Source organism: Protopterus annectens, chromosome 1.part2, assembly GCF_019279795.1.
Source record: "Protopterus annectens isolate FY-2018-M chromosome 1.part2, PAN1.0, whole genome shotgun sequence".
NCBI lineage: Eukaryota > Metazoa > Chordata > Ceratodontiformes > Protopteridae > Protopterus > Protopterus annectens.
The window spans coordinates 522054112-522081905 of record NC_056727.1 but is presented as its reverse complement, the minus strand read 5'-3'; the positions used below and the strand labels follow the sequence as shown (position 1 = coordinate 522081905).

At 38.0% G+C, this 27794-nt stretch overlaps 1 protein-coding gene across 7 annotated transcripts in view; it reads right to left on the bottom strand.

The window, feature by feature from the left end:
- Positions 1-27794, bottom strand: part of SLC8A1 (solute carrier family 8 member A1) — a 2780038-nt gene that overhangs the window by 251213 nt on the left and 2501031 nt on the right. For all 7 annotated transcript variants that reach the window (XM_044057347.1, XM_044057374.1, XM_044057383.1 and 4 more), the window contains one exon: positions 25082-25181. In XM_044057347.1, the coding sequence (XP_043913282.1) occupies positions 25082-25181 (100 nt within the window). The remainder of the gene's footprint in view (positions 1-25081; positions 25182-27794) is intronic.

The window sequence follows — 27794 nt, the reverse complement described above, 5'->3', positions numbered from 1 at the left end:
CAATATTTTTAACAGCATGCTTCATCAATATACAAATTATTTCACATTTTTCTTGCATTATGTGTTGTTCCTTTTAGTTTGAGTGACACACTTTTTTAAAGAAAATTAAAATGTTCAGCAGTACAATCCCTTTGTTCAGAATGTCAGATCTGAAGTGCAATATTGTACGTGGTCGGAGTGACAAAATAAACTCATCTGTAAATCAGCCTCTCTCTTACTTAGTTGACGTCAGTCTGTTCTTTTCATACCTGTTATCCAACGGCTACCAGGACTGTTTATCATATTTCAGCATTATAGTCTGGTACTTTCACAGTTTGCAACTAAATATCCAGAGCAGGCAGCAGTTCTCCACAGAGGGTAAAACACAGTGCAACAACATTATTTTTCACAAATCATAGACCACACCTGCATGACATCTCCACCTTTTTCAGCCTTCATAAACCTTTCTCTCGCTCTCTTTCTCTTCTATGGTCTGTCAATTGACACACTGCCTTGCCCACAGGCTGCTACTAATAAACTAAAATGTCTTTTTTTCAAATCTTTGTCGTCACCACCTCCTAATACTTTTTACCCTGCTGGCTGACAACTGATGTCTACACAAGGAATGTACTGGATTTGACTCTGCTGCATGCAGAATGTCCAGATTTTTGCTTCATATTTTTGGTCTGTTCCTCATAATAATTGTGTTTTTCAGACAAATCATGGAAGACTGACGTCACTGCACAATGACAGACATTTAAGTTTCTGACTTCACATCTTTCAGAAAATGAGGCTTGGGACAAATTAATTTGTCCAGGACCCTCTTTAGTGAATGAAAGGGGGGGCATTTTAGGAGGGAAGGGTGGTTTTGGTATGGTTAAGTCAATAGTAGGGACTAGGCCTTTGGACAATAAGGGGTTAAGTGGTTTGAGAAGTTTAGGGGAAGTGAGGTAGGTTAGGGAGAGCATTAGCTTAGCTTATATATTGGGGAACAGAGGAAGTGATGTCACATTTAGACGTGAGTTGGTTAATTGGATGATGGTTAATTTGAAAGGATGAGCAGGTACGCTTCCCGTTTAAGATTTGGTTGGGTGAATAGGTACACTGCCCTGATGGATGATTGAACAGGGTGAGTAGGTACTCTGTCCTGAGATCGTTAGAGAATTGTGAAGTTTACTGTTATTTGTTTCCATATGAATAAAGTTAATGGTTATGTAATATTAATAAAGGTCATCAAATGTCTTTTGGTGTTGGTGTGAGTTATTTAAAGGGGCCCGGGACAAATGCATGTTAATGCAAAACTTGTTATTCTAGCAATTTTCTAAGATTATAACAGCAATGTTTAAAATCTGTCTCTGATATTGGGCCTTTCTCCCCCCATTATTTTTTGGCTTTATCCAGAATTCTTGCGCTAAGCAGTTGAAAGGTATGTCTTGGCTGCTGTGTATTGCTCGACAGTGAGCTTTGTATTCACAACAAGTGCTTATATATGAGCAGGTGCTGCCCACATTCTCTTCAAAACTTAAAATCTACCTCATCAGTCAGCCTAATGTATCTATTCATGATGAGGTTAAGTTTCCTGATCGTGGGGAATACACAGTGCTAGAGTACAGCACAACTGAGTAGTTACATAGCTCATATTCATCTTAGTAATATTCCTTCAGGATAACTGGAATGGTTTGCTATAGCAAAATATAACCTTGTATGAATAAATTAAAGAAAATACACCTCTGAGAAAAATCATCATAACAGAAATGCGAGTCCTGTAATTATGAGAGTACAGCTGCAACAAATAAAGTGCACTTGTCAACGAAATATAGCGGACCTCAAAACTCACTCCACAACTACTAAAGTATTTTTTCATGGAGGTTTTCTACCCTGCATCTTTAGCACTTTGCTACTTATATTTATTATGAGACACTATACCTCAGAGAAAAGGAAGTATTCTAAGGTGCCACAACCTCAGTCTTAGTATAAAGAACCTGTATTCTCAAATTTAGGCTTCTTGTTCTGAAGATCACGACTGATGTCCTCAGAATTTCAACAGGGAGCCCAAAAACATCTAAAATTCTGCCCAAAGAATCATTATAACAGAGTCAACAAAAAGTGGAGGCAAAAAACACCAACAAAATGAAAATGAAACTAAACAAAGAAAACCATGAAAGACCTTTGTTTATAAAATATTTTCTTGTACATGGAGTCATTCCCTGTACTAGCAACAATTATGGCCAGCACAACAGAGTTAATGATACGCTTAGACACAGTACTTTTATACATACAGGGTTAAATAAATGGCACAGATGTTTTTGACCTCGACAAGGCCATACATGCCCTGCATTTGACTAATGTCCTGTGCATTGGAGAAACAAGCTAGGAAGTAGTGACAGTTACAGGACAATTCTGATTCATCCTGGGAGGGTGATGGTGTTAGAGGAATCCTGTTAAAACAGCTCCAATTAGGCAATGGCCCAGGACTGCAGCACTTACAACATGGAACACTATAGAGTATCTACCCCAAAAGGAAGGTGCACAGATTATCAACAGAATTGTGGATGCTCTGCTATATGTATCCATACTGGCTCAAATGTAGTTTGTATAACCCTGTGCTGTTTGGCCAGCAAAGGGTCAGTTTGGAAATAAATAAATAAATAAATAACAATTGAAGCCTTAACTCTTATTTACCAAATTCCCTAGCTCTTGCTTCCCTTTGTTAGTGAAGTGGAATGCTGGGTAATGGAAGGAGTAAATGAGTTAATTAAAGAAAGGCACTTGATGGCTATGAGGAGGATAGACCCCGGAAAATGATTTAACTTAGAAAACTACTTCATATGCAGTTCTGTATTTTATTCTTTATTTGAAATCCAGGTAACACACCAATCCTTACTGTCTGTCTATAGTCTCAATCCCAGGAGGTGGAAAAGCAGTATGGTATGCAAAGTCAGTACAGTTACAGAACCGTGCACTAAAATGTTCATCACAAAGGTATCAGATGAAGACTTTCCTAAAGATTACTGCTGCTTCTGGGAAATCTCCATAGCAATACATGACGTCCACCTTAACACAGAATAAATGTTATAGATTATTTAATACTAATATTACCACAAGGCTTCTTAGATGAAATATCTCAGGAAGTGTTTTAAATATTGACATAGCAACCTCTATCCTATTTTAAACCAAACTGCCACTGAGTGAGTTTTAAAATTTAGACAATGAAGTTTATAAGTCATTATGGTGTGATAGGTAGGTTTGTAAATGAATGGTAAGCGGATATAGTTAAACAGAAGCTGGGAGAGGACAGGCAAAAAAATGTATGTATTAAGCAGGTTACACAATAACTGAAAATCTGCAGTATTAGGCATCCATAGTAGGGAAGGAAAAAGAAAAGAAAATTGCAAAAAGTTACAAGTCCCTTGTTGTAAAGAAGAAACTGGTTTTGTTACCATTTTCTGTAACTAATTCTGTAGCTGTTGGCAGGTAACAGAAAGGTAAGACTGCAGCATTTCTAAAATATTACACAAGACTGAAAAACTGATGGAGAGTCTACCACATACCTTAAAGAAATTATTCCTGAGACCCATTTGAATGTTAACAAAATCTTTCACTTGACTGAGAAAATAGTAAACTTCTGCCTAGCAAGATACTGTCTGTAGCTTGGGAAATGAAGAGGGAGGATAAGGCTTTAGAAGATGCTACAGATTCTCATTTTTTTGGCTAGAAGCATGGCTCCTCGGAAGCATCAAGTTACTTCTGCTGATCCTCACCTTACATTTTATACTTCATAAAGAAGAGATTCCTTGTATTCAGAAAGTTTCTAGACTAGGGCCTACTAAAGTCTGAAAAGATTAATTTAATGCTGTTTCTTCTTCTTGTTTTTCAGGATAAAAGTATATGCCAGGACTTAACCTCTTGCAGTGTGGCAGGACACTAACATGTATCCAAAAGTGCAGACACAGATCCCTCACAATGAGTCTGGGAGCACAGATGGCATGGCACTTGATGAGCATGACAGAAGATAGGGCCCTGCAATTAATCAGTTTAGTAATTATATCTAGCTAATAGCTTATTTTGTCATCTGAGTTAGCTTGCACATCATATCTTTCTTATGACGTTACGGAAGCAGGTTAATAAAATCCTGCATTCTGCCCAAGCTTGTACCATGGCATGAGCCAATCTAGGTCTGACAGATGGCAGTCCTGCTTAAAACAGTGGAGATGATATAGTTGCCACCACTCTAAGATGATGTATTCCCTTTCTGACAGAATATGTTCCAACGAAGGGGCCCTTCGGTGAGATTTGCCATCAGATTCACCATCTCAGAATCTGCATTATGGACCTTGCATAACCAGAGTGGCTATCTGAGGGCCATATTAAGTCTATTTGGGCATCTTAGAACTTGATCCTATGTGTTGTGATGTTAGATTGATTCTTTCAAGTTATTCCAGTCCCGTTGCTGTTCAGGTTTTATAAAATGGAAATATTTTCTTTTAAAGCAGGACATGTTTTTGTAATTGTAGATAAATGTCCTATGAAGGTGAGTCTGGTGTACTGCAGGGGACAATTTTATTATTACTGCAGTAGCCTGTAGGAGACTGAAGACCAGATTTCTCTACCAATAGTTATCTGCTCTCTACTTAACACAGAATATAATACCATCATCGTTAACCTTACAGTAAGCTCAAATGCAGTAATAATGTACAGCTGAATATATCTATGCCCCATACCATGGCTGCATGCTTGCAAAACAGTGTGACTCATAGATAAAGGCTGGATTGGTGCTCATTAGCTCTAATTACTGCTAGCTTCTCTGTGGACCACAACCAACCACATTCTCAGCAACATGGATAAAGGGCACCTAACATGCAGTCTTCATCCTATTAACTCACCTACTGGATATGTAATAAGTCTACAGGCTGCACAATAACTCCCAGATTTTCTAACCTATAGAGGCCTCCAAGTATAAATTTACTCTTCCTTTCCTTGACCTGCACACATATACTCAGGTGTCCCCCAAGACTCTATAATGGCCCTTCTGCTTTTTCCCATTTTTATAAACAACTCCCACTTAACCTACATCAACTTTACCTCCCGCTATATGCTGATGACATTGTGATTTGCAGATCTAGTCCAAATCCCCTAGACACACAGAAGCACCTACAATTAGACCTTCTACATCTAAACAGCCAGCTTACAATAAGATAACTGTTACTGAATAAATATAAAGGAAATCTAGGTTCTTCAGCACTAACAAAACAGTAGCAATGTGTCCTAAAACATGACTTGTCACTTAGCAATTCAATAATCCCATGGAAACTGTAACATCCTATTAATATCTGGGATTTGGCTTGACCAATCCTCAAACTTTCAGGAGGACACTGAAAAACTCAAGCCCGCGATCAACTACATGCTAATCCTGGCACAAAAATTACCTCATTTTCTTTTTCAGAACCACAAACAATCACCCAACAGACCTAACAACACTGAACGAAATGTAAAAATAAAAAAATAACATCACCAATCACTCATAGTTCCACAAAAACAGCACAAAAACTCTTTTATTGATTGTAAACTTAGCGCTTTCTCCCTGTTACCTCAAGGCTTCATCAGAGTAATGTTACAAAACACTAGAGGAAATTAAACAATGACAAAAAAATGAAATGATCAAAAACCATTGGCTAACTAATTAAATATGTCTTAAAAATACATAGTAACATTATTAAACAATACTATTGTATATAATAAAATTAAACTTTGTTATAAAATGCTTAAGTTGTTATAAACAGCTCATGTATATAAACTATATTTGCTTAGCTCTTAACTTTAACACTGAACTTAATGAAATTGAATCATTAATGCCTGGATATATAAGCTGCGGTGGTGCAGCGGTAGCATTGTCACCTCACAGCAAGAGGTTCTCTCATTCGATTCTCGGCTGAAGTGCCTTCTGTGTGGAGTCTGCATGTCCTCCCCGTGGTCAAGTGGTGTTCGAAAGACATGTGTGGATGGGCATGCCTTCATTGAATGTCGGGCGTTGTGCTGGCACCTCAGCACCGTAAAAATCGACTGCCAATCATTAGCGGACCGGAGTTCCACTGTGGCAACCCCTAACTGGGAAAAGCCAAAAGAAAGACAACAATGCCTGGATATACCAAGGCATCCGTTCTAAATTGCCACTCCATCTCCAACTTTTCTAACCTTAAATTCAAGTCACCAACCCTTCCTTGGTCTCTAACCTTGTCAATAGCAAAAAATATATATTTTTTAAAATTCACACAAAAAAAAAAGATCACTTTAAAAAGTAAAAAGATCACTTTCCTTCTTCTTATTTTTGATGTCTCTGATGCGTTCCAACACTCTTTCCTTTAGTTTTCTCATAGTTTACCCACATAAAAAGCTGGGCAGGAAAAGCATGTGGCCTTGTATATATATATCACCATTCTCATGTTACAATTACAGATACCAGGACATGGGATAGTACGGGGGTAATTATCAACCACCACATAAGAGCTAACATTAATATATTTACAGGCTTTACACATATTACATTTGGACATTCATGAAACTGTAACTTTGTTGGTCACATGCTTTTCCATGAGATTTTTCACATTTTGACCCCTATTGTAAATGATCCTTGGGCTATCTCCTAAATTTTTTAAATCTTCATAGTTAAATACTAAATTCCAGATATTGTTCACTATGTTTCTTATTGCAAGTGCCTCACTGTTATAGGGCAATACAAAAGTACTGTCCACAGATTTAGTCTTAACTGTTTCAAGTCTGCTCCCAAGTGAAGCAGACAAAATAGGTGTAAGCCCGTCATTCCTCTGTTGTAATACATAGTTCCTAGTTTTTAATAATAATTTAATGGGATAACCCCTCTCTCTAAACATACCAATTAAAGTATAAAGTGCGTCTTTAAATTCATTGTCATTACTTGTCAGCCTACATTTTAGTATGCTGTTTTTTTGGTGTGTAGGGTGACAACCTTTATAATGAAGAAATGACTTTGAGTATGTGTCCTTCCTGAATACTCTTGAATTTAATTTCATATTAATACTGTCCCATGTAAGTCTAATATCAAGAAAATCAATGCTTTCCATACCCACTCTGTGGGTAAACTTAAGGAAAGGTGTTGTGGAGTTTTAATAAACTACAAAATCCTCCAGCTACTTTTGTGAGCCTTTCCGCAATATCAGGATGTCATCCAAAAATCTTAACCAAATAATGGTCTTACTAAACAAGTGGGATTGAAATACGTAATCTTGTTCCTACTGAGCCAATACTAAATTGGCATAAATGGGTGTGCAATTCGCCCCCATGGCATCGCCTGAAATTTGATGGAACAGTTCCCCTTCAAAAGCTAAAAAAATATTTTTCAAAACCATTTCCATCAGATCTACCAAGACAGTTCTCTTCACATTGTGAATACCCTCTTTCCCCTTTAAAGCTTCATCAAACAGTTTTAACCCCTCAATGTGTGGAATGGCTGTAAACAAACTTGTTACATCAATTGTGGCAAACATAAATTCACCTGAAATTACTGTGCCCCTTAGGATTTCCAGACAGTGCCATGAATCTTTTAATGCATGTTTGTAACTGTTTAACAATGGCTTACACCAAAAATCTATGTAAGCTGCTATAGGCTCTGTCTTTGATCCTGTTGCTGCCATGATTGGCCTAAATGGTGGATTTTGAAGGTCCTTATGGACCTTGGGTATCCCAAAAATGGTTGGAGTTACTGGCAATTCAACAGATAAAAATCTGTACTCCTCAGAATCCAACAATTCCTGAATCAAGAAATCATACAGGACCCAATCAACTTTTGCATATGCTCTAACCAACTCATTATTAGAAATTCCTACATAAGTAGAGGCATCATTAAGTAACTCCCACATATTACAAACATAATCATTTTGGCCCATTATGATAGCTCCCCCCACCTTTATCTGGTTTCATAACTCTGACATGATTAACCGGATTAAGTTCTTTTAACACTTGTCTCTCTCACTCTGTCAAGTTGTCACTAAATGTCTCCCTTTTTGAAAATGCTTTCCTAATCTCTTTCTCACATAAAGTGTCAAACAATGCAATAGAACTGTTCATAGGTGGTACAAAAGTACTTTTCCTTTTACGTAATGTCTGTCCGATACCATTCACTTCATGCTTATCATAAAAAAAAAAATCTAATTTAACTGTCTAAACAGCTTCAAACCAGTTAAAACCACAGCAATATCCTGCTTAAAAAAGGGACAAATGAAAAACCTTTTGTAAGCACAGACATGTGAATGTCAGTAACACGCATTTATGAATAGTTGTAACAAGAAAATCCATTTTTTGTTATAACAGTACACTTTGTTTGGTCAAAAAAATGACAGTCAACTTCTTCTATTTCATCATAAGATGTAGTAAATTCTAACAGTGGTGACATTTCACCATTCATTTGTTCTTTTGATATGTGGAATTCCTCCCTTGTTTCCCTCCCTACTTCTTTTGATTCTGATTGATAAGACTCTGCGACCTTCTGGGAAGTTCGGGTGGATCCAAAAAATTACCTTCACTATTATTTCTGATTGATTCACTATCACCATTGGTAAAAGAATGTTCAAAGTCCCCATTGTATCAGTACACACAGGTAGAGGGTACACTGTCTTATTAGCATAGTCTTGCGTGTCTCTTTTGAATTTTCTTGGATTACTTTTAACATGCTTGTCTGCATCATTTAAAATTGAACTATAAACTGTTCTGTTAACTTCAAAAAGCAAATCTTTAGTTATATTAGCATTCATTTCAGTTAGCTGTTTCTCCATACACACCAGTTTACATTCATTTTCTCTTATTATAATCCGAACAAGGTCTAACCCAGTACGGTCAAACAGCCCCAGAAGTTCTCCGTGCATTATTGACCCTGTTTCTGTTCCATTCGGGAATTTCCAAAGCCTTAAACCTTTGGGTACTTGTTTTAATTCCAAGGAATGTTTCAAAAAAACATTGTATATTTGGATTGCTTTAAACCTGTCAATTAACTTTTCAAATTTATGCAACTGCATTCGGAGTGTCCTAAGTCCTTCCCCTCCTTCAGGGCTATTGGACTGTTGCAAATTCGGTGTTTGTAATACCGAAGAAAATGATGGCACTTCTAGTCTGTTTTGGTTGGAGGTAATATCCTTACCGGACTGGTTGTTCACCTCGGATCCATTCTTTACTGTTCCTGAACTGCTTGGAAATTAATGCAGAGTTAGCAGTTCCATCCGAGAGTCTGTAAGAATAGACTACTGTTTTCAACACCCGGAGCTTTTTGTTGCTTAATGGCTTGTAGTAATTCCTCCACTTTAAGTAAAAATTCCTCCATATCATTTTGTGACAATCACAAGTGTGAGGCGAAAAAACTTGTTAAACCACAACCGCCCAACAGAGCCAACAACACTGAATGAAATGTAAAAAAAAAATAATGCCACCAATCACTCATAGTTCCACAAAAACAGCACAAAAACGCTTTTATCGATTGTAAACTTAGCACTTTCTCCCTGTTACCTCAGGACTTCATCAGTGTTACAAAACAGTAGAGGAAATTAAATAATGACAAAAAAAATCACATGATCAAAAACCATTGGCTAACTAATTAAATATGTCTTAAAAATACACAGTAACACTATTAAACAATACTATTGTATATAATACAATTAAACTGTTATAAAATGCTTAAGTTGTTATAAACAGCTCATGTAAATAAACTATATTTGCTTAACTCTTAACTTTAACACTGAACTTAATGAAATTGAATCATTAATGCCTGGATATACTAAGGCATTCATTCTAAATTGCCACTCCATCTCCAACTTTTCTAATCTTAAACTCAAGTCACCACCCCTTCCTTGGTATCTAACCCTGTCAATAACAAAAAGTAACATTTTTTTTAAAATTCACACAACCAACTGAGTGTATAAAAATAGCACCTTCCTTCTTATTTTTGATGTCTCTGATGCATTCCAACACTCTTTCCTTTAGTTTTCTCATAGTTTTACCTGCTTAAAAAGCTGGACAGGAAATACACGTGGCCATATATATCACCATTCTCATGTTACAATTACAGATACCAGGACATGGAACAATATCTGGAATTTAGTATTTAACTATGAAGATTTAAAACATTTAGGAGATAGCCCAAGGATCACTTACAATAGGGGTCAAAATCTGAAAAATCTCATGGAAAAGCATCTGAACAACAAAGTTACAGTTTCATGAGCATGTAAATATATTAATGTTAGCCCTTATGTGGTGGTTGATAGTTACCCCCGTACTATCCCATGTTCTGGTCCTTTTTGATCATGTGATTTTTTTTGTCATTATTTAATTTCCTCTAGGGTTTTGTAACATTACTCTGATGAAGCCCTGAGGTAACAAGGAGAAAGCGCTAAGTTTGCAATCAATAAAAGCGTTTTCCTGTTGTTTTTGTGGAACTACGAGTGATTGGTGGAGTAATTTTTTATTTTTACACTTCGTTCATTTTCGTTTTCCTCTGATGGAGCTGCCATTGGTGAAGAATTACTTCTCAGTTGGAATATGATTTACCACTTTTGGCCACCGCCTTACACAAATATACAGCACTACTTCAGTTGCTCTTTATTAAACTATCAAAAGTCAAATGGCTACCTGTAGAAGGTGGATCAAGCCACCTCTAAGGCTTCTACTCTTCAATTTTTTTGACCAACACAAGCTGTCACCACTAGCCATTAAAATGATCACAATGATCACAACCACCTGCACTACAACCTTAGAAGCCATGCTAAAGCAGGATCTATACTCTGACATCGAACCTCACTGCCCTGCACTGCACTGACCACAGCTTCCCAATCTTAGCCCCAAAACAATGATAATCCCTACTTGAACATATAACTGAAATATTAGAATATTAACTTCTGACACCAACTCAGAACAGTTGGTGTAAGAGAAATACAAATGTAGCTGTAGTAAAACAGGTCATGTCATATACCTAATCAAGTCTACTTCAGCTACTCAGTGCCCTTTACATTGACTCCTCTGTAATCCTCACTAGCACACAACACAAAAAACACCTTGTATATATGTATATATGTATAGAATTTTCCTACCTCTCCTCACCTCTTCTGTATATACTTTACCCCAGAAACATCAGACTCCTTGGTATTTTCCTGATATTGCTCTGCTTGGTGTGTTCTTTCTCCTGTTTCTCTAATTATAGCATAGCTGTTTGATAAAATTCATTGCTATCATAGTGAATTTCTTTATACCACACTAGAACACATGTCTGTACCACTGCTTTTCCTGCTTTTGTATTATATTTTCTGTTTGTGTTGTAGTAATTGCACTATGTGGTAATGATCATTTCAATCCAGGCTGGGCCTGTAATTGGTCATGCTTGATCCATACTTCATCCTGGCAAACAAATGTAAACAAAAGTAAAATAAGGTGCAAACTTATTAGCAATGACTGCAGGAGCTCTGCCAATTTGGATTCCAAAATGCATATGAAGGAGATTCAGGCAAATAGACGTATTTGAGCAGCTTAAAACACATACTGCTAAAACAGAAGTAGCACAGATGTAAGAGATAGCCCATAGGAGGTGCTCAGAGGTTGGCATTACTGTACTAAGACATGTGTGCTGTGTCACACATTAACTAACTCTTCCCTTTTCACTGCTCCCTGTAAATGTCTTTATGTTAGGATAACAATAGTATGCAGGTGTTCTTATGATGCAACAGGCACTTACAGCTGTACTTTATTGCATTCATGTACCCGTTAACATACATGCCTAGCAGGTGATGGCAGCCCACTGACACAGGACATCCACATGCCCCCATCCAAGCAGCCTTAGCCTTTGTAACATCAGAAATGTTTAACTCACTGCACCTGTTTATATAAGGACCTGTATTTGGTCTGATGAAGTGGTAACCCCGCAAAAGCGCTAACCTTTTTCCAATAAACTGTTTGCTGTTTTATATATCTCCTGGACATTTATTTGGCTGGACTGTGGTGGTTTGACTCACTTATACTTATTTCTGGATATATAAGGACCTATCAAGGGTGGCAGCCCACTGAGTTTGAACAGTGTTCATAACATATAAGGCCTCCAAGGATAACCCTCAAGGAGTACCCACCTATATTCTGATGTGTCAGCTTACTTTCACTGTAACACAGAAACACTGATGACAATGGGGGAGAAACTGCACCATAAGTGAATGCCAAAAGTATGTAAATGACAATATACAAAGAATGGGCCTCACGGAAGGCACACACCATTGCAATGGAAGGTGACAGGGTCCTTCATCTAGCTATACACTTAATGAGGAAGAATTGTTTCTGGCATCCCTCCATAGTAAGAATTATGGGACATTCAGAACCACAGCTAGATCATCTGGCATCCCTGTCAGCCCCCATAAAACCAACCTTCCCAAAGTTAAGAAAATTGAAGACCAAAAACTAAAAGACAAAAGCAAACAAACAAATTAAAAAAGAAAACTCAACTTGGTTACTGTTATAACTATAGAAAATGAAATGTAATGCATGGTGCTTCAATAACAAGAAAGAGACAAGCTTGTTGAGCACCTTACCAATGTCAAACATGGGTGCAACTCTCAGCCTAAACCAACAGATGTGCAGGACAGTAGCTGTGGCACAATTAGCAGCTGCGCATGCAGAAACTAGAGAAGGCTGATAATATGTGGCCTTCGGTAGAGAATGGAGTGCACTGTTATGAACAGCTTTTTATGGCCTACAGTGTGACACATTGCTACAATGGCCACATTCTTCAGAATGTTAGCCAGTGGCACCATAGATGCTCTGCACACAAGTGTAGCTTGTAGCCACAGGCATGTGCATTTCTGTGGTGAGAGTGTAGGATGACAAGTTACTCAATATTTGCTTGCCATGACTGAGGTGATACCATATCCACTCCACTGCAGGGTTGGTCATGGCACAGAGCTACTCTAGAATGGCCACTTTATGTACAAGCACCATTCAGATCTCTTTCCTCCAATTCTTCCACATCTGTGATCAGGAAGGTATCTGGATCTGCATATCCTTGACATTGGTGGGTGTTACAGGGTCCAGTAGTGAATTTTTCACAATCCATCATCACAGATGCATACTAGACAGGCCTGTAGTAGCACCCTTATCCATATCACTAAGGACATTTGACACTGATATCTCCATTCATCATGATGTGTCTAGGGTGCCCATTATACTCCACCATCTGGTAGTATAGACCGCTGTGTGTCCATGTCTTTAAACAATTGTGCAAATGATGATGGCTAAGATCCACAACATCCTCCTTTCAGTTTTTTGTAAGGAAGGATGTCTGAAGTACAGTATGACTCAACCATGCACTGCCCAGTGTACCCATGAAGTAACATTCTATTATATGCAACACCACAATGCCACCGTGTACAAGGAAGAGCCTGTACAAGTAGAATAGAAATTGCTGCTTTGCTTGCACTGTCATACATTGTACACAACACTATATAGAAGGGTGTGGTGAGGCTGCTGCTAGTGGCTCACTGTTGATGCTGTTGCTAATGGATGCAGAAGGTGATCAAAAAGTCATGCTGTTGCACTGTTGGGGGGTCCTGCTAATGTTACCTGGTTTGCCTGTCAGTTGTAGATCATATAGTGCACTATGCAATATGCCATGGATGTCTAGCAGACTGTAGCAGGTACATACTGCACAGTCTCTCACATCATTTCCAGGCAGCAGAACATCAGTTTCAGCAATCCTAACCCTCAGCCTTCCACATTTTCAGTTTGATTATGGGTGTTGTTGTACAGCTATTTGGCCATGCCATGTGGGTTCCTAAAAGGCATCATCAAGCATGGTTTCAGGGGGAAAAATAGCATCATCTGAAAGCCATTAGGGAGAGAGAAGAGTGACGGGGGCTAGTGCTGTGTCACTATTATATACATGGCTGTGGATATATAAGTAAAATGGAGTGCTTTCACTTACCTACTAGGTGGCCCTGTGGCTAGTTCTGTGTCACTATTATGCACATGGTTGTGAATATATAGGTGCAGTACAGTACTTGCACTTACTTACTAAGTGGCCTGTGGCTAGTGCTGTGTCACTATTATACACAAGGCTGTGAATATACAGGTGTACTAGAATGATTGCACTCCATTACTAAGTGGCCCAGTGGTTACTGCTGTGTCACTATTATATACATGGCTTTGAATATATAGGTGTACTAGCATGCTTGCAATTACCCACTAGGTGGCCCTGTGGCAAGTGTTATGCCACTATTATATACATGGCTGTGAATATATAGGTGTACTAGAGTGCTTGCACTTACCTACTTGGTGGTCATGTGGCTAGTGATGTGTCACTATTATGCACATGGTTGTGAATATATAGGAGCACTACAGTACTTGCACTTACCTACTAAGTGGCACTGTGGCTAGTGCTGTATCACTATTATACAAAGGGCTGTGAATATACAGGTGTACTAGAATGTTTGCACTTCATTACTAGGTGGCCCAGTGGTTACTGCTGTGTCACTATTATATATATGGCTGTGAATATATAGGTGTACTAGCATGCTAGCAATTACCTACTAGGTGGCCCTGTGGCAAGTGCTATGCCACTATTATATACATGGCTGTGAATATATAGGTGTACTAGAGTGCTTGCACTTACATACTAGGTGGCCCTGTGGCTAGTGCTATTCCACTATTATATACATGGCTGTGTATTTATAGGTGTACTAGAGTGATTGCACTTACCTATTAAGTGGCACTGTGGCTAGTGCTCTGTCAGTATTATACACATGGCTGTGAATATATAGGTGTACTAGAGTACTTGCACTTACCTACTAGGTGGCCCTGTGGCTAGTGCTATGCCACTATTATATGCATGGCTGTGAATATATAGGTGTACTAGAGTGCTTGCATGTACCTACTAGGTAGCCCTGTGGCTAGTGCTAAGTCACTATTATATACATGGCTGTGTATATATAGGTGTATGAGAGTGCTTGCCCATAACTATTTGGAGGCCCTGTGGCTAGTGCTGTGTCAGTATTATATATACATGGCTGTGAATATATAAGTGTACTAGAGTGCTTGTACTTACCTGCTAGGTAGCCCTATACCGTACATAGGTACAGCTATATGAATCCTGCTTGAGCTAAACAAATGCTGTGTTGCCTATGTCACTGCTGCCACCAGCACTCTTTCTTGAATTCCACCCTTTTTTGGGATTCTCTTTGCCTTTATATTCACAAGCAAACACTGACATAATTGTGTAAATGTTGACTATAAATTGGGACTTTCTTTCCCTTTTTCCTCATTTGCATTTATTAGACACTTTTTAGACTGTGCTTCCCCATTTGATTGTCATTATACCATCATTTAAACACCCCTTTTCTGCACCTTTTGACCTATTGCACCATTGAGCTACGTCTTTTAGGAATTGCTGCTAAGGTGCATGTTCTCATTGTTGGTGTACAAAGCTGCTGTAAATTGTAAAAATGTCTATGGATAACCCCCCCAAGATATTTCCCATTTCTTCTTATTTAACTTGAAATGATGCTAAGTGAGAAGAATGAAATGCAGGAATCATATTCTAATGCAACAGGGGTTAAAATCTGATACAGAACAAGTCCAGACATTTGCACAAATGCAAAAGCCATGAAATGAACAATCATTACAGAGATTTCAAGGAATAGCAAGCTATCTTGTTACATTTGTATCTAAAATGTCTGAAACTGCTATGCCTTCTAAGAAAACTGTTACAACAAGGTGTAGCTTGGGAATGCAGCAATAGAAAGGAGGAGCTTTAAAATATTAAAAAAAAAATAATTATAGATACAATAGTGTTAATGTACTATGAAGTGAATAAGTTGGCCACAATGAAAGCAGTATCAGAATGGTATAGAAGCTGTGATCCTACAACAGAATAGATCATGTCCCTGTGGGGAAAGAGCATCTACAGATGCACAGAACAGATCCTCGTAGACGGAAAAGCAATAGTGCATAGATGTGAGACATTCCACAGATATATCTGTTGTAAACACATTGAGGGAAACAGACTACAGACCCTTGCAAAATACATTCAGAAAATCTTTGCCCAGAGCACCTCACAGATTGCAGAAGATGTTACTTTATAGAAATATGATCTAAAAGTGAAATAAGGATAAGGCAAGCCTTTATACCTCGAAGGTACATTGAATACAGTGTGCTTAAAGAGAAGCATGAAGAGTTGCTATAAAAATTTTAGGTCCTTCATATAATACTGCAATTACCAATGACAGAAAACATGTAAAAGAATTTTAGGAATATGAAGATACTGAATTTGAAAATGCAGTTACTGAAACAGAACTAGAAGCTTTGGCTGCATTCCTGCATGACACTGGAAAAAGGTCTAAGACTATACATCTGTTTTACTTTGGTAGCAGAGGTAGAAAGCAAAAAGCAAAAAGAGGAAAATTCTGGAATATTGTGAGACCAGAAAGAATTTTCCATTTATTGCTACTTGTTCTTTATAAGAGCACAAAAAGAAATATGTTCTGTCCAGAGCTAAATGTGCAAAGCTGACAAAATAATAGTGAACATGTCTAGCAAGGCTGCCTGTGTTGTTATAATATAGCCATCTAGCCATTTAGATGAGGCTGCCTCAGTTGTTATAATACAGCCGTGTAGCGTGTAGGGATGGTAGCAGTGTGCTGTGTGGCTGGCCGATTTTTAACACCGCAGTGAGTTTGCTTTTCCACCATGCCACTCTACAGAGAAGCAGTGGTTCAGGCTTCTGGTTATGGCATTGTAGCTCACAAGGGAAATGTGTTGTAACCTACATGCCGGAACCCACAAGAAAAGAATAGGCTCAAGACAGGTAGAGCAGGATTGATGGTCAACAGGCAAGAAGGCAAAAACACCTAGAAAAAATGGCAAGATCTTCATTTTAAAAATAAAATGATATGCTGTAAATATGTTCAGAAGTTTTTCTTAATGCAAGAAGTTTTACTACAAGAGCTCATGTGCTATATATCAGGGGTATATACTCCAAGAGCTCATGCGGGCTATATATCAGAGGTTATACTACAAGAGATCATGTGCTATATATCATGGGGTATACTACAAAGAGCTAATATTCTCTATATCAGGTGATATATTACAAAAGCTCATGTGCTACATATCAGGGGTATAACTCAAAAGCTCATGTGCTATATATCAGGGGCTATATTGTAAGAGCTCATGTGCTATATGCTTGCCATACACTTCTTACTACCTTGATCTGCGGTAACTACTCAGCTCCTGTAGCCTTATCAGAACCCTACGTCTTACCCTAAAACTCCCTTCCCATTCCCCAACCGTAAAACTCCAACCTCTCTCCTTAAACCTAAATTCCCTGATCACTTCATAACTGTAAAACTCCCTTCCTGCTCCCACTAAACAGCTGCTGGACCTAATTTATATTCAAGCTCAAGCAGCTCTCCCTCCACACGGCTGCTTGCACAGTCTCATTTTCAAGTTCGAGCAGCAGCAGCCTACATGAGCTAGGAGGCACTTGAGTCCCTGTCTTTGAGACATTGGCTTTCAAGTACTTTTGATACAATTGCCTGTAGCAGAACCACACAAACACACACACACACACACACACACACACACACACACACACACACACACACACACACACATTTTTATGTATATATGTATACGTTAGTTTTACTTCAAAAAGAAGGATGCCTGATACAGGGAATTCAGCTTTCATGTTAATGTGTCTCCTATAGTTTTTTCATTGTTATATGGAACAAGTTCGAAAGAGGTCAGTCTGAATGCACCCACTGAGGCTAGGTCACATTCACAGCACATGAGCACTTTTTTTGATGCATCCTTGAACTACATTAGCATTTTGCAGAGTGCATACTGACAAATATCTGTCAGATTAACTAAACACATGACTTTGCCATCTGTAATGCATTGCTCTAACTAAAGGATACCTTGACCCTTCAGTCTTCCTGCTAATGGTACAAGTGACCACGGCTGGACAGGCAAGTCTACTACATAATTAGAATTCTTGTTACTGGGTCCATGGCCATTTATTATACTGTAGCACTACAGTCTACATAATGCCAGGATTTGACCACAGTAGGAGAGTTCAGTTCAAAATATTTCTGCAAGTACTGCCCGTTGGCTTGAACATCTTGTGTGCAGTGAAGCTCATTTCTCTCTCTCTCTTTTTCTGCTAAAAGAAATTAAATGAAGGTCAGACAAGGTTACTGGTATCATGCTGTACACACAGCAGTACTAATGTGCAAACTGAGTGACTGATATCATTAATCCTGTTACTTGGGCGTGAGATTAACTTTATATGTCACCCTCAGGTGCAATACCTCTGATGCAATGACTGAAGATGGTGTATGACCACAACAGTAATATAACTGAGAACAAAGGAAAGGTTAAACTGTCATTTTATATTGCATACACAAGTTTATAGTTACTTAGTTGACAACGAGAAAGCAGTCCTTTTCAGCAACAATTTTAGAAGAATGGCTTAGAGAAAGAGGAGGATGCTAAGAAAACAATGTTAGACAACAGTGAGACAGCAGTTAAGGGAGATGGGCAAGATATAAATTATAATAAGAACAGACTATACAAAAGGGAATCAGCAAGATCATTATTTAAAGTGAAGTGCGCCTTAGTAGTAAACAGATACATAGGTTAAGCACTAAGCAAGCTGCAGGCCAATTTAAGCATTGTTAGTTTACATTGGTGAGAATCAAACCCTGTACTTCTTGTCTTGTACATAAACATCATAAGTATTACACTAACTGCCAACCAGTGAGCATGCTGAGCACAATAATATAAGCACCTCTAGAAGAGTCCAGAAAGGAAAGTAGTGGCTAAAGTGGCTAATGTTTTACTTATTTAATTTTCCACTTGTTAACTGGAATAGCACACTTATAAACAATGAACAATTTTAGGTCCAGCCTGGGATGTGGAAAAACTATGATTATTAGGAGAACATAGTATATAGAGAGTAATGAAGAAAAGTGTTCCAATCAATAACAATAACACTCAAGAAAGGAGAAAAGTAAATGCAAGCAGACATATGCATATATATATATATATATAGAGAGAGAGAGAGAGAGACAGAGAGAGAAACAAGAAAAGGGTGGGGGCAGAAAAAGTATGGAAGATGGAAATGTGAATAGACGGATAGCACCATTTGTGAGTTGTATGTACTATACAATTCGGAATTCAACAATAAGCTCATGACAGCTGGCTGTGTGAACTGGGATTTTAGGTTATTTGGTCAAAACTGGGTCATTTGTATCTGTTGTATTTCATCAAAAATGCTTTGAACTGTGTCCTGAAATTAGAGTATGTGGGAATATACTTTAGGTTGATGGGGAGCTCATGTCATAGTTTTGGGGACACTACAAAAAGAAACCATTTGGATTAAGAAGGAATAGGAAAATACAGTTGTGTAAGTACCCTTACCATAACACCAGATGTTCAGATAGTTCACTGCTGCAATAGCCTAAGCTATAAGGGTTATATAGCATTTAATATCTAACCACATTGTATGCACCTTAAGTGCTGAACAGCTGAAGAGAGTGGTATAAATTCAGTGGCTGGACTTCCAAACCCTCAGAGCTTTCCTGCCTCACAGGAAGGGAGGCTAGAGCCCCACCAAGTATGTAAAATGAAACTACAGCAGAAGAAAGAATATTCAACATCAGTCTTCCACTCCAAATTATTTTTTTACAGGGGGTCAGTGATGTGGGAAACAAGCCTCTACACACCCTGAACTTATGGATTCCAACTCTGAGGAAAGGCAATATTCTGAGAAACGGCCATCTTGGACATGATATTTGTAAGTACATGTTTTTTTTTTTTTTTTGTCATTCAGTCTCTTTGTTTCAAGACTCACTTAAGTGGGTCTCAACATTTCATATGGTTACTGAAAGGTTTCCTAAATTGCCAGAGTGTTGATGGGGAAAACAACATAATGGGGCATATAGTCAGTCTGCTTTTTTAGATTATTCTTGTTTTTTTGCAATACCATACCTTCTTTTTCGAACCTCCTGCCATTGCTTTTTGAAATTTTGTTTGCTTGTGACATTGTGAAATTGTTTTTGTTTTATGTTTCCTATAAAAGGAGCATGAACTGGATGAAATGTTTCTATTATAATTTGGCAAGGATGGTTAGAAAATCTAATTTAGCTTTCCCCTTTCATCAAATCTTTTAAGGACCTCAGCAGAGCCAACTAACTCCTCTTTTATCCAGGAGCTCGGCTCGGACATCTTCTTCTAAGTTCTGGAAATGTAGCCTGGCAAATCTTTTCATCACTGACCCAGTAGTGCAAGACAGTAATTTTGCAATTTCCATTAGAGAAACAACATCACAGGAGAACATTCATATAGTATATAAATAGAGAGAAGAAAATAGGTGAGGTAGGTATACAGCAAGCAAGCAAGTGACACGAGAGACGAAATATAGAATGACTGGGTAAACAACAGCATGAGAGGAGATGATGGAGGGTGAGGGTGAGAGCCACTGTTGTAGATAAAGGAAAAAGGTTTAGAAATGAAGGATGAGGATGACAATGAACAAAGGGTTGGGAGGGTGGCCTAATGGTTAAGGTGTTTGCCTTACAAAGATAAGGTGCAGGGTTTGAGTCTCATAAGGGATAATTGGCTAGGCTTAAAATGGCTTGCAAGGGCAGCTAGCTTAGTACTAATCTATGAACCTATGAACCTATGAACAACAATTATAGAGAAAAGAATTAAATGGAAAGAGTAAGGTGATAGGGAGACAATGAAGGTAAGTACATTAGCAAAGTAAGAGGGAGAAAATAAGGTGTGGAGGCAGGGTAAGAAGAGAGAGTTATGTATGAATGGTAGAAAGTTGGAGGAGAGGATAAGAACTGAAGATAGATGGAGTGAGCTTTGTGAGATGTGAGAGTGAAAAAACTGAGGAAAGGAAGGAGAAAGGGGTGGAGAATGAGAGGAAAAGGTTTGTAAGAAGGATACAACAGGAGTTTTAAGTGCAGGGTTGAAATAGATATTCACCTCACTAGGAAAAAGATGGCGTCAGTGTGGAGAGTGGGTTAATGAAAGAGTGGCAGGGAATAATAGGAATGTGTGCTTAACCAGGAGAATAAGACCAAGAGTTATGCAGGTAACATTTTAGGTTATTTGTAGAAATGTTGAAGAATGTTACTCGCCTAATGGGTAAAGGTGCTCCATATTTTGGATACATATGAGGAGCAGAGGGAGTTGCCTGAGGTGTTATGGGAACACTAGTAAGCTTGTATATGGGGAGTTAATTGGTTTTGAAGGGGAGTACTGTTGTAGTAATAATATATATGAGGAACAGCTATCAGGAGAGTAGAGTATCTTAAGAGCAAGTTTCAACTACATGAAACTAAGGATGCTTGAGAGTTCAAGCCAATTTTAAATTTTCTGAGTTTAGCAGTGCTGAGTAGAATTGGGCACCTTGGTAGCAAATTTTGTGATTTTATTACAGCATTGTTATATCTTTTTATCTGAGTTGTGTTGATGCTTGTAAGAATAAAAGAAAAATAGAACAGAGTAGACAGTGAGTTGGAAAAAGCAATGTTTGTGTGCGACTTTGCAGTTCAAAAGTCAGATGAACCAAACAGAAGGCTTAATTTTTGATGGGTTTGCTTTATCACATTTTGAATATGGAAATAAAATTTTAAATGATCAAATATAATGCCTAACAGTTTGGTTACAGAGATAATTTCCAGATGAATATTTCTAGAGGAAAGAATTGAGAAGCTGGACTTGCAAACTGAGTCTTGGGGTGAAGAGCACTAGTGCTGTTTTATTAGGATTTAGGATTAACTGACAATATGAAAGTCAATTCTCAGTGAAGGAGAACAATTTCTGGATAAGAGTTTGCATTGTGGATAAATGGGGCAGGGCAGATTAGAGTAGCATCATCAGCATATTGGGTGAGGGTAGCATGAGATGAGGTAGTGGAGAGATTATTTAAGAACCGATTAAATAGTAGGGATCCAAGAATACAACTTTATGGAAGGGCAGTAGTTACATGAAGGAATGCAGAGAATGGAGGCAGCCATTTTACTGCCTGACTGTGATTAAAGAAAGAGCTGGAAATTCAGTTAAGAGCCGAAGTGAAAACGTCCAGATGTACTTTTTTAGAATTTTAGAAAGAGAAGATAGGATGGCAGCAGACCAAAAATTAGACATATCTGTAGAGTCCCCACCTTTTTGAATAAACAATTGTTTTCATAGTGTAGACTAAGGGCTTTGACAATATTGTGATTAATGAGTATGGATGTTGGATAGTATACTGGTTTTGCTGCAATGTTTAAACATTCAACCAGAAGGCTGTCAAAGGGTAAAGTGGAAGTTTTGAGCTTGTTATTGAGCTTTTCTGAAGGTTTTACTTGGTAGTGGCGGAAACGGCCAGGATCCTTAGCAAGGGATATATTTGGTAAGGAAGCAGAGGCAGGAAAGTGCCCTGCATGGGGGTGTGAAGGAGCTTGCCTTCCACGTCACCTAGAATTTTTTGTTTAACATTGTTTCACACTTCCTTATATTACCATTACTGTTGCAGGATTCATTTAAGTGTATCACATCTTTTTATGGAGCCATGATAACAAAAAATAACTAGGTGGCTTATCTATTCTTCCTGTTTACATTATTGTAAACAAGTTGGTACTCACAGAGACACACACACACACACACTTGCAGTTAACCTACATTTATTGAAAGTTTTACTGACTTCGTTGCTGTTGATTCTATATCTTCTTGGAGGTAATGACAATTTCACATCATTTTCATGCTGAAGATGTGTTTTTTTTTCAAGTTAGTTTTGTACCTTCTTTTTCTGGGTGCCTCTAATGAGACTTACACATTTAAAACCTTTATTTATTATGGATACTTTCTGCCTTCAGCATATCACCTAAACCATCATGTAAATGTATTTGGCATCATGTTAATCTGCTGATTATCCCACAGCTGCTCAGGATTCTCCTATCACATTTGTTCAGCTTTCCTTAGGTCTTGGACAGAATGCTTGCTCAGTTGTGTAGTTATGGGTCTTCCCTTCCAAAAGTAAAATGCTGTGCTTAGTATATCTGCACTCTGCCCCAATCCGAATGCAGTATAACATCTCCATATGGTTGCTACCACTATGGTCAATAAACTACATATTACAGACAAGACACAGGCCACAATGCCTTCATTTTATAAAACCAGACTCAGTGTGCCAAACTCCTCTCTTTCCTGTAAGCATTTCCATGTATGTTTTGTTAGGAAATTCATAAGGTCATTATAATCCTGTGACAGACTGACAAGGTCAACCACAACATAAAGGCATTACAGGAGTGACCTGACAAAGCAGAAGAAGACACAGTGAAATCACATTAGCATGGATGTCAGCAGTAGAAAACTGGAATGTGAGAAGACAGACTTTATATTGCATGGCCGTGTGTAGATCAGGTCAATCAAGGTATAAACAATACTTATTGTATTAATAGTATGTCAAACTGCATTTAATTCCTTTCACAGTGTTAGTCTGTATTGGTTCTAGAATTAGATTTCTTCAGCTAAGATGTAAACAAACTGTGAATATAACTGTTGCATGAAGGAGACCTCAGTAGTTCAGAAAACATACCATAAATGCTATATAAGGATACGCATGATCCAAGCTTCAGGAAACGCTTACAGTATTAAAAGATTTACAAAAAACAAACACATTTGTACACCACAACATCTGCCTAGTATAACACAAATGCAGACACAGAGCTCCTAGTATGTTTGGGTATTAGATATGTTCTTCTAGTGAGGTTCAAGAAGAAAGTACTGCAAGAAACACAAAACTCCTGATAATTTTTGCATGGCTGTTTGACAGATCCTACATCATGTAGCTTTGAAGCCTCATTTCTTTGTCCTACCTAGTGCTAAGCATGGGATGTGACAAAAGCCTTGTATGCAATGCAGACACGAGATGCATTACAAGGATCATAAGTTCTAATGCACTGCACCATGAAACAATGGCCATTTCAGAGTAAAAAAGAGAAATAATCAATGGGCACAGTGCCAAAAAACAATAATCTAAGGTCCACTGCACTAACATGTAATGCTTGTACAGCAAGCCCATTTTGACTTGACAAACTGAAGAGGTAAGCAGTTCCTGCCTGAGAAACTAGTGATACTAAGGTTTCTGGGCTTTCAACTATACCTAGCTGGATGCGTTTTCTTTAGTTTTTTTTCAATACTGTATATACTTTGAATGTTGAAGGGCTGATCACTTACTTCTTCTCTATATACCCCATCTCATTATTTGTGCCTCCCATCAAACAGTTTCCAAAATATTTCCCTTGTACTATCCATTTTAAGCATCTCTCATTGTCTTACAGTTTTCTCCACATTATAGATGACTATATATAAGAAAATAAGGAATTCACATAAATGTCTGTTGTACTGCATGCACTCTCTGTTTTCACTGGTTCCCATTTATAGATAGTTAGTGGTACTGTACTGTTATGCATTTGTTAGACACAGATACAAAGGTGAGGTAGATGCTGACTTGGCACTGCAAGCTACCAGTTCAAATATATACAGTAAATACAAGTCTGATTCTGAATACATAAATTTGCATAATAAGTGACCTACTAACCCAGAGCATGGCACTTACGTTCCCCTTAGCTTCACTGTCACTACTGAAAATGAATCCCTTAAACAGAATGTGCCAGTCAATAATTAACATACTATCTCAAAAAAGTCACATTTTTTTTTGAGGCCAAAGCTTTCTAAATGATAACGCACCCATACAGCCACATATATGTGCACAGGCAGTTCAGGTCATACATTTCTAGATAATAAAAACCTGGCAGTGTAGAGACACAGAGAATCTGGGGTGGAACGCTTGTCTTTACATTGGCAGCAGAGTTCAGACCAACTGAGGAAATAGATCACTCATTATACTTTGAAAACAAATATGTTAAATACAAAATGTCAGTGCAATTGGCAATTTATGTAGTCCCAGGATCACCAGTCAGGTTGAAACCACTTTTTCTATACCAGTCACTGGAAAGTCTTATCTCATTGAGAAGTTTGATAAAAAAATGAGCTTACTCACCAGCACTGACTGTGATGGCTTCGATAAACTGCTCCCTCCAACTGTTTGTCCCAACAACTAGAGCAAGGTTTGTTTTCTTGATCAGCTTGTCTACTGTATTCTGTAGATAAATAGGGAAAGAAATTGTAATAGAGGGAAATAATCTGTAACATTACTTTAGAAAATCATATAAACCCCCAACAATATCTAGTGACCAAATCACCCATTCAATACTGTTAACCTCAAAAATGATACCCTTTAAAAACTTAGTTATACCCAATTCATGATTCTCAATAACGCATATATCACCCCTACTGTAAAAAATAAATTCTATCCATCATTCTCCCCCCATTGTTGTTACTGTGACTTTCAAAGAGCAGATCTTTTCCACATTTTTTTGAGTTGTAAATGCACCTATAAATGCTGGTGTTCCTTGAGAGCCAAACTCCAAAAGATGGATTATGAGAAAACTACCCTATCTTGGGAATTTATCATACTACACCTACCCCAGCAAGGTTTGACAAACATGCAAACCCACACCTTAATTACATTAGTTACTTTAATAAAATATTACAGAACATCAAAATGAAAAGAAAGAGCTTTACTCAGTTGGGATTTCTTCAGATAAATGACAATTAAATATCTATCAGCCTATGTTGTTGTGTCTTTCGGCTTTTCCCGGTTAGGGGTCACCACAGCTGAACTCCAGTCCGCTAATGATTGGCAGTAGATTTTAAGTGCTGAGTTGCCAGCCCTGACGTACAACCTTCAACAAAGATGCGCCCATTCACGCATGTCTCCACACAGAAGACGCTCTAGCTGAGAATTGAACAGGATAACGTCTTACTGTGAAGCGACAATGCTACCGCAGCACCACCACCGCAGTCCAAATATCTATCAGCCCATAAAATTCTAAAATCAAATCATAAAGACTACTCACAGCTGATAAAATACTGCACCATACTATTTGATCTCATTTGAAAGTGAGTTTTTGTACCTCCTACACTCATGCGAGGGAATACATAAATTACTGGATCTCCTCACCATTTTCTTTCAGCATCTGTAACGCGACCCTTTTTACTGGGAGGACCCCTGACAAATATACATTCACCTACACTGCTCTGTACTGCATCTAACACTGGAACCTCTGTAAATGTTACTTATTAGATGACAGATGCACCTATGCAAATAGTTTGTTTGTATATGGTTTCTAACAATGTTTTGCAAGTAGCAATGTTATTTATTAAGTTTTCGATTGTTGTTGTTTGTCTTTTCTGTCAGTTTAAATGTTTTGTTTCTATATGAAAATTAAATAAAGACTATGAAAAAAATGAAAATCATATAAACCCAGAAGATTACGTTATCTATAAAACGCAACCACCAGGTTTCTGTTAGAAAGGCAGTTTTGCCAGGTATTGGGGACTAAACTTCATACCATATACTCTACATTTACTGTTTCTTCTAGTTCACAGTACACACAAGTGCATTTATTTTTCTTCTTGAATGTTCTTTTTTTCCAGAAAGATATATAATCTAACTTGCAAAGCTAGATAAAAAATATATGGGTTTTGTGATCTGCCATGTCACAGCTAAACTAATAAATAGCTACAGACAGCATTAATTTCTTAAGATAAGATGTAGGCAAAACAAAAATTCACCTCTTGGATCTTCTTTCAGAGGCACAGAATGTGAAGAGCAGATAAAAGGAAATTTGGAAAACAATTCTCCTCCAATAAAAAATCTTTTTAATTTTTAACTAATTCTGATCCAAATAAAGATTGCTTTTTAGGCCAGTGAAGCACATTAAAATCTTAAGATTGCATAAAAATATTACTTATAAGAGGGAAAATTAGTTCAGCAGTTTAGGTGACTTTATGTAAGAGATGGGATTAATAACATGCTCTACCAATAATACCTCATGTTACATATTGTTACCCCTAGTCTAAGATAAAATGTGGTAGGTGGAATTGGAAAAAATGCTGAAGGCTTTTCCAAGAAGGCAGTGTCTTCAACAGTAGTGTCAACAAACTGTGGGGTACAGAAGAAGGTAGAGAGCAAAACTCTTTAAAGCAAATACATTATAAAAAGCAATCACCCAAAGGGCATTTAAATATGTCATATACATACAGACTTATTTTATATATATATATATATATATATATATATATATACACACACACACACACACACACACACACACACACACACACACACACACACACACACACACACACACACACACACAGAAGATTTGTGGTATTGTATGAGGAAGTCGGGAGTGGCAGAGAAGTATGTAAGAGTGGTACAGGATATGTACGAGGGTAGTGTGACAGTGGTGAGGACTGCAGTGGGAGTGACAGATCCGTTTAAGGTGGAGGTGGGATTACATCAAGGATCAGCTCTGAGTCCTTTCTTATTTGCAGTGGTGATGGACAGGTTGACAGATGAGATCAGACAAAAGGCCCCGTGGATTATGATGTTTGCAGATGACATTGTGATCTGTAATGAGAGTAGGAATCAGGTTGAGGAGACCCTGGAGAGGTAGAGATATGCTCTAGAGAGCAGAGGAATGAAGATCAGCAGGGCTAAGACAGAATATATGTGTGTAAATGAGAGGGAGGGTAGAGGAATGGTGAGGATGCAGGGAGTAGAGTTGGTAAAGGTGGACGAGTTTATGTACATGGGATGAACAGTTCAGAGTAATGGTGAATGTGGAAGACAGGTGAAGAAGAGA